The sequence below is a fragment of the Sardina pilchardus genome, chromosome 5 (genome assembly GCF_963854185.1).
Source record: "Sardina pilchardus chromosome 5, fSarPil1.1, whole genome shotgun sequence".
NCBI lineage: Eukaryota > Metazoa > Chordata > Actinopteri > Clupeiformes > Clupeidae > Sardina > Sardina pilchardus.
Genome location: NC_084998.1, coordinates 29,290,369 through 29,297,868, shown reverse-complemented (window position 1 = coordinate 29,297,868; position 7,500 = coordinate 29,290,369). Strand labels below are relative to the sequence as shown.

The 7,500-nt window shown below is 45.8% G+C and overlaps 1 protein-coding gene across 1 annotated transcript in view; it reads left to right on the top strand.

Moving 5' to 3' along the window:
• LOC134080646 (cytokine receptor common subunit gamma-like) overlaps positions 1-7,494 on the top strand; it is a 20,442-nt gene extending 12,948 nt beyond the window's left edge. Inside the window, exons 3-8 of the mRNA XM_062537192.1 lie at positions 362-534; positions 677-816; positions 1,007-1,163; positions 1,973-2,081; positions 3,573-3,657; positions 5,545-7,494. Coding sequence (XP_062393176.1) covers positions 362-534; positions 677-816; positions 1,007-1,163; positions 1,973-2,081; positions 3,573-3,657; positions 5,545-5,769 — 889 coding nt within the window. The 3' untranslated portion in view covers positions 5,770-7,494. The remainder of the gene's footprint in view (positions 1-361; positions 535-676; positions 817-1,006; positions 1,164-1,972; positions 2,082-3,572; positions 3,658-5,544) is intronic.
• The last annotated feature ends 6 nt before the right edge of the window (positions 7,495-7,500 follow it).

Sequence of the window (7,500 nt, the reverse complement as noted above, 5' to 3'; positions counted from 1 at the left end):
GGCACTGCACTTGCATACATATACTTATTTTTTTTACAAGGGCTGTCAATAAATAGTTGATAACAGCTATCAATGTCATGTTTATGTTGTGTGACTCAGTTATCAAGGTTGTGTTTGTACTGTGTGACTCAGTTATCAAAGTCCTGTTTGTACTGTGACTCAGTTATCAAGGTCCTGTTTGTACTGTGTGACTCAGTTATCAAGGTCGTGCTTGTATTGTGTGACTCAGTTATCAAGGTCCTGTTTGTACTGTGTGACTCAGTTATCAAGGTCGTGCTTGTACTTTGTGACTCAGTTATCAAGGTCGTGCTAGTACTGTGTAACTCAGTTATCAAGGTCTTGTTTGTATTGTGTGACTCAGTTATCAAGGTTGTGGTCAGGAGGAGTGTGCTCAGTACCTGGTGGGTGACGAGGGCCAAAGGGTGGGCTGCCGATTGGCCTACATGGAGCCGGAGCGTTTCAGACAGCTGGAGACGTCTCTGAGAGCGCCAGGCCACTGTTCAGTCGACAAGAAACACAACCTCAAGGAAACAGGTACACACACGCACACACACACACACACACACACAAAGACAAGCCAGCAAGAAAGTATCAATATTACATTCAGACACACATTACTTTCAAAATCAATTGCGCTCATTCAGTTTCATCCCTTGAATGTTGTTATTGTCCACAGTGAAACTGAACCCTCCGACCAACCTGAAGCTGCGCTGGGAGGAGAAGGCTCTCTCACTGACCTGGGACGTCCGGGCCGGCTACAACCGCGCCATCTGCATTCACAGCAGGGTCCAGTACGGCCTCAACGACAAGTGGCAGGTAGCAGACACACACATACATGCAAACACACATGCACACACACACACACACACACACACACACACATGCAAACATACATACGTGCACACACCATGCATGCACACACACACACACAGTAACAAGCCAGACAGATAGACACACACAGACACACAGTAACCATCATCACCATCATCTTCCTCTCTTTGTAAAGAACCCCACTGAGCTGGCTCCTGGAGTGATGTCTTTCCGCTTGGACTACCCCTCCAACAGCAGTCAGCACATGTTCCGTGTGCAGGTGCGCCTTGATGGCTGTGGCTCATCTGAATGGAGCAAGTGGAGCCCTCTGGTGGTGTGGGGGAATCGCACAGGTGAGGTGGCACCCTCCTGTTCCACTGCCTGTCTCTCTCTCTCTCTGTTTCAATACCTGTCTCTTTCTTTCTCTCTCTGTTTCACTACCTTTCTCTCTCTCTCTCTCTGTTTCACTACCTCTCTCTCTCTCTCTGTTTCACTACCTGTCTCTCTCTCTCTCTCTTTCTCTCTCTCTTTAGGCCTTTTTTCACCGACAGAGAACCGGCTCCGTTCCCGTTCGCGAACCAACATTTCAACCGTTCGTCGTGTTTTCACCAAACAAAAGCCAGTTCGGAACGTGGCACCTTGGTTCGGAAGTTGAACCAAAAAATAGTTGGTTTTTCCTGCGAACCGGAGTGGGCGTGTCATTGTGTCTTTCAGAGGGAAGAAGGCTAAAAGCATGAGTTTTCCATCCTTATCAACTGTTGCCATGAGTAAACAAAACGATTCAACTAGCATTACACTGCAGACGTTGACTAGCATTTTAAACAGCTAGTTTCTGCCGTTTTTATGGGACAACTGGTCATATCATTCTCCCGTTTATGCATCTCATTAACTTTTGCTTTTGCATGCACCACCCATGTTGATGACACATCCTTGGTTCTGTTCAGAACTGGTGTAAATGCGGGCTGGTTCACTAGATAGCACCACGGTTCAAAGAATCCTGAACGGCACCAGTTCAACACCAGGTTCGTTCTCGGTGAAAAAACGCCTTTTGTGTGTTTCACTACCTGTCTCTCTATCTTTCTTTTCTCTCTCTCTCTCTGTGTTTCATTACCTGCCTCTCTCTCTCTCTCTCTCTCTGTCTCTCTCTCTCTCTCTCTTTCAGATAGCAGACGTGCGCCCCCTGCTGTGTCGGGGGTGTCTCTGATCCTCTACATGTCTGTAGCTGCAGCCATCCTCATCCTGCTCACATGCCTGTTAGTCCACAATGAGAGGTATGTGTGTGTGTGTGTGTGTGTGTGTGTGTGTGTCTGGACTGTTACCAATGAATGAATGAATGATGTGTGTTGATGTTGATCAGGTGTGCCGACGACATGGGAGATACAAGGGATATGACACTCAGGGCCAGATGTACTAACGTTTTGCGCCCATTTCAGGCGTAACGTGTGTGTATAAACATGGGGAGGTATGTTCAAACATGTCACAATGAGGGAAACGCGCAGGCTGCCTGCCGTGGGAGCTGAAAATGGCTATTTGCGTTTTTCCGTGTCATGCATATTAATTCCTGGGCGGATCAGCTATAAATGGGTGTAACGCGCAAGTACAGGAGAGTATACGTGGTAATAACGATTGATTAAGTATTCCGCCATATGTATGAAAACAGTGCACGTCTGTTTTGCGTTGAAAAACTTCCGCCTGCTAAAAGCAGGTGTAATCCAAATTGCGGTTGACTGCATCTATTAGAAAACCGTTTAGAGACAGCTGAATCAGTATTCAGAGCATCCATTTTCTTCATTGTACTACGTCAAAAGTAACCTTAACTTTCGTTTGCTTTTCTAATATCGTATAGTCTCTTACACTTCCCAATAATGTTACACTAAGTATTAAGTCATAGCCCTAGTCTACGTGCAGTAAATAGTTCAAGTATTCTTTTAAAGTGGATTAGTAGAACTACAGGCCTACTCTGTCTGTCACTGCTCGTTGACATCTTTGTATCATGTAATATCGCTAAACTTTGATTCTTTTTAATGTTGCAATATTCAACTGTGCTTGTGGTTCAGCTCTGCACACACAATTGGCGTTGTAGAGGGGGCGGGCGGGGACGGGCAGTTATGAACGCTGTTAACGTAATGAAGTGACAGCTTAGTAAATTCCACGCAATATAGTAAAGCACAGCGATCGCATTCTGCGCATACAAAAACTGGCTATTAGCACTGTCTTAGTACATCTGGCCCTCACACAGTTTTGAAGAGATGGCAATCGCCATAAGGAATAAAAACATCACACACTAAATAATAAATAAATGTGCTTACATAAATCATCTCATGAATAGTACTGCACCATGATGGTGCACATTGGGCATGAATGGGGTGGGTAAAAGTGCAAAAACAGACTTATGTAGTTAAAAATAGTTTAGTCTAGGGTGCAGTTGTTTTGGTTTGAATATTGATTGCATGATGACCACATAAGACAAAAGACATGCAAATGATATGGCATTAGAATGTATTAGTAGACTAGTAGACCTAGTCTCTAGGACCTACTGTAGCACTACTGGTTGTTTTCCTAGTTTTCAGAGCCCGGGCTGCCTACAGAGACAGTGGGTCAGAAGTGCTGTTCTGATATCTGGAAGTCTGATTTCACTCTCTGGGTTTTTGCTCACAATTTGGTACCCCTCACTTTGAAAATGTCTCCTGCGCTCCTGGTTGATATATGTGTGTGTGTGTGTGTGTGTGTGTGTGTGTGTGTTTGTTTGCTTGCTCCTCTAGACTGCGGGTCACCCTCATCCCTGTGGTGCCCACCCCTGGGAAGAACTTGACAGAGCTCATGGACACATACAACGGAAACGTGGAGGTCAGTGACCCTCTTCGGGCATCGTCCACTCAACTTCGCCCTCACTCTGCGATAGGCAACACGCTGATCAAACTATGATATGCTACACACAGACTCCACCCTCACAATAGCTCCGTTTACATGGACACGTTTATTCCGATAAGAAACGGAATAACAGCTCAATCGGAATAAAAATCGTCATATAAGCACCTCAATCGGAATGAAAATTCCTGATCTGGTCAGAATTTTAATCGGAATGGAAGAGGTGGTGTAGTCCGTTCCTATTCCGAATAAACACCCATGTTTACGGTTATTCGGATTGACTGCTATATCTTCCCAATGAAAAGTAGGCAACAACGGCTATTCCGATCAAAGATTTTAAAGCACTTGAAAGCACCTGATCGGAATAGAGTGTACCCCATGTAAACAGACGGCACACAATTTTCAATCGGAATAGTTTAATCGGAAAAACAAAAAAATTGTTCATGTAAACGTGGATACTGTGATAGGCTACACACAGACTCGGCCCTCACACTGTGATAGGCTACACACGGACTCTTGAGTCCACCCTCACACTGTGATAGGTTACACACTGACTCCACCCCCACACTATGATAGGCTACACACAGACTCCTGACTCCACCCTCACATTGTGATAGGCTACACACTAACTGATTGCTAGAAACTCTGAGTTGCTAATGCTAAGTCATATTTTAGACTGGAAGGTCATGCATCTGAGTACATTCATAACACACCACCCAAAGAGAGGTTAGTTCCTCACAGTCTCTTAGCAGAACTGCTTCCTACTGCTCAGTGGTGATGCAGGGGGTTTTCATAGACTGGAGAAACCCAGACTGATCTGCCGGCGATTGGATTCCACCAAAGATCGTATAGTTACGAAGATGAATCATAAAGGGGGTTTTCAATGGAATGAAATGGTGTCCACTTCCGCCTCCTATCTGGGCGTGATCAGTGACGAGTAATCGGTTTAGACCAGTGTAGAAGTAGCAGAAGCAGTGTGCCGTTGATAACAGGTGGCCTGCGCAATTAGCGGAGACAGGTCAGGTCAGGAGGGACAGGTCGTGAACAAAGTTATCTATGTATTTATCACGCTGGAAAATACCATTTCAATGTGGGAATGTTAGAAAGACGTGTGCCTTGTAGAATATGGGTTCGTTACTTGCATTGCTGAATGTAGGGCTAAGGGAATGGTCATAATCCGAGATAAGGTTTATTTCTCCCGTTTGCCTCCTAAATGGGAGTGGCACTACGTCACAGGGAAACCGGAATTGACCCTCATATGAGTCGTCTCGCTTTATAAACCGTTTCTGATTCCACCCTGCAGCTCAGGCTGGAAACCTCACAAACCAGGCACACTCAGATTGTTGGTCTGATTGGTTGAAGGACTATCCAAATTTGTGAAGACTCAGAGTCATTTGAATTATGCCCATTGATTATACCTCTTGTGCAGTAGAAATACAACACAGACTCCCCAGACTAATGTTCAAAGTCAAAAGAGCTTAGTGTGGTGATAGCCAGGCTGGAGTTATCAGGCTCCAGGATCTGTAAAGAGCCTTCAGATAATGGCCCTGCTATTGGAGCTGTATGAGTGAGTAACTGAATTGCAGTGAATTCATCTAACGTGCCACAATACATGGGGGTGGTTAATGTGCCAGCCACATACCCCCTCTGGACAATGGCACTCATTGATGCACTTATTCTTACTGCACTCTGCCTTCTCCCCCCTAGAATTGTGTTGAGAATTGCTTTATGTGCTGCGGTTATATATACCGTATAATGCGGCTAATACACAGGAAATTACTGTCTGTGGATGCTAAGTGTAGCCTTTCCCGCGGCTGTACCGGTGTCAAGTTGTGCCTGTTGAACGTCCCCTGTCTGCCGTTACAGAAGTGGCTGCACATCTCCAAAGAGCTGCAGGAGGGCCTGAAGCCCACGTTCACCGAGCGGCCCTACTCGGTGCGGGAGTATCGGCTGGTGGGGCAGTCCAGCGTGGAGAGCGACAGCGGGGCATCTCTGTCCGACTCGCCCTCCCTCTCCTCCTCCTCCGACTCTGGCTCCTCCACCTCCTCATCCACGCTGCCCTACAGCTCCAACTCCGACAGATCCTGCTGAACACACCCCAACCTGTCACAGACTAGATCCTGCTGAACACACCCCAACCTGTCACAGACTGGATCCTGCTGAACAGACCCCAACCCGTCACAAACTGCAACAGAAATGCTGAGGCTATAAATGTGCATTATTTCAATACAGTTTGGCCTGTCATTTAGCCTACATGAAAATGGAGGTTTCATCATGGATTATCACACGATTGTTTCTCAAAACTTAGGCCAACAAGGATATGTGGGAAAACTCTTCACTGATTTCACTGTCATCAAGGTAAAACAGCATATTTGCGTGACATTGTTCCCATTTGTTTGAAATGCTTGTTGGGTTTGCGACACCCTTCCCCAGCTGTTCATTGCATGTTTATAGTACAGTTTGAAGAAATTTGTTTTAAAACCGAAGGAGGGGAAATGTTTTCCAAATAGCCTACCCTGCGTCATATTTTGTTGTCTTAGATTTCACTATCGGGTATAACTTTCAAAAAAGACCAGAGGATATAAGCTATTATCTCCCTCAACAATGGAATTCTCTTCTCTGATTGGCTGATGGGGTGGCCATTAACTTCGTATAACCTGCTACCTGTGAAGTAGTTCCCGTATCACACTTGAATATTAATTCGCCAAACTCGTTGCGAAGTTTAAAATGAACTGTCACGTTGCATCCAAGCTGAAATACAGACGTGCAGAACCATAGTAACATTGTAGCATATGACGGAGGTGGATTGTAGCTAGTTGGATGCCATGTAGGCTATAAAAGTAGCGATCTTTCAAAGTTAATGTTAATCAGAATCCTGGGATATGGCCGCTTGACAACGAGAGAGATAGAACTAACGACTGGCTTTTGGCCGTAGCAACCAGCCATTTAGAACTAACGACTGGCTTTTGGCCATAGCAACCATCCATTTAGAACTAGTAACGGCAGTTTTGTCCTGCAAGTAGAAAGTTGATATGTGGCGGAAAGTAGTCCCATAGTCAAGACAGTTTTAGCGATGTTAACAGACGCAACGGTGGAATAAAACTATGTTCTAAATATACAGGTTATTAATACAAACGGGAGATAAGCGGGATAACGGCCTTCGAGGTCGACCGGTTCGATGGAAATAATGGCACGGCGGAGGTAACTCCGTCTCCGTGCTTCGCACGTCGCCGGAGTTCTAGACCTCCACCTAGCCATTATTTCCATCGAACCGGTCACCTCGTCGGCCGTTATCCCTTACTTATAGGCTATTTCATTGCTCTGTTCGGTTAGGTCTATCCAGTGAGTACACCACACCCCTAAGAGCCTTAAGTCCACCTTAACCACACCCCTAACATCCTCCAACTCTGCCTTAACCCCACCCCTAACATCCTCCAACTCTGCTTTAACCACACCCCTAACAGTAACAGCCTCAACTCTGCCTTAACCACACCCCTAACACCCTACAACCCCGCCTTAACCACACCCCTAACATCCTCCAACTCCGCCTTAACCACTACCCTAACATCCTCCAACTCTGCCTTAACCACACCCCTAACACCCTCTAACTCCGCCTTAACCACACCCCTAATAACAACAGCCTCAACTCCACTTTAACCACACGCCTAACAGCCTCCAACTTCATTCTTGTCCTCCATCACTATCAACTGTGTGTGTGTGTGTGTGTGTGTGTGTGTGTGTGTGTGTGTGTGTGTGTGTGTGTGTATGTTAGGGTGTTATGTCTGCAATTCTTTCCCATGTAAATATATTTGGCGAACTCAT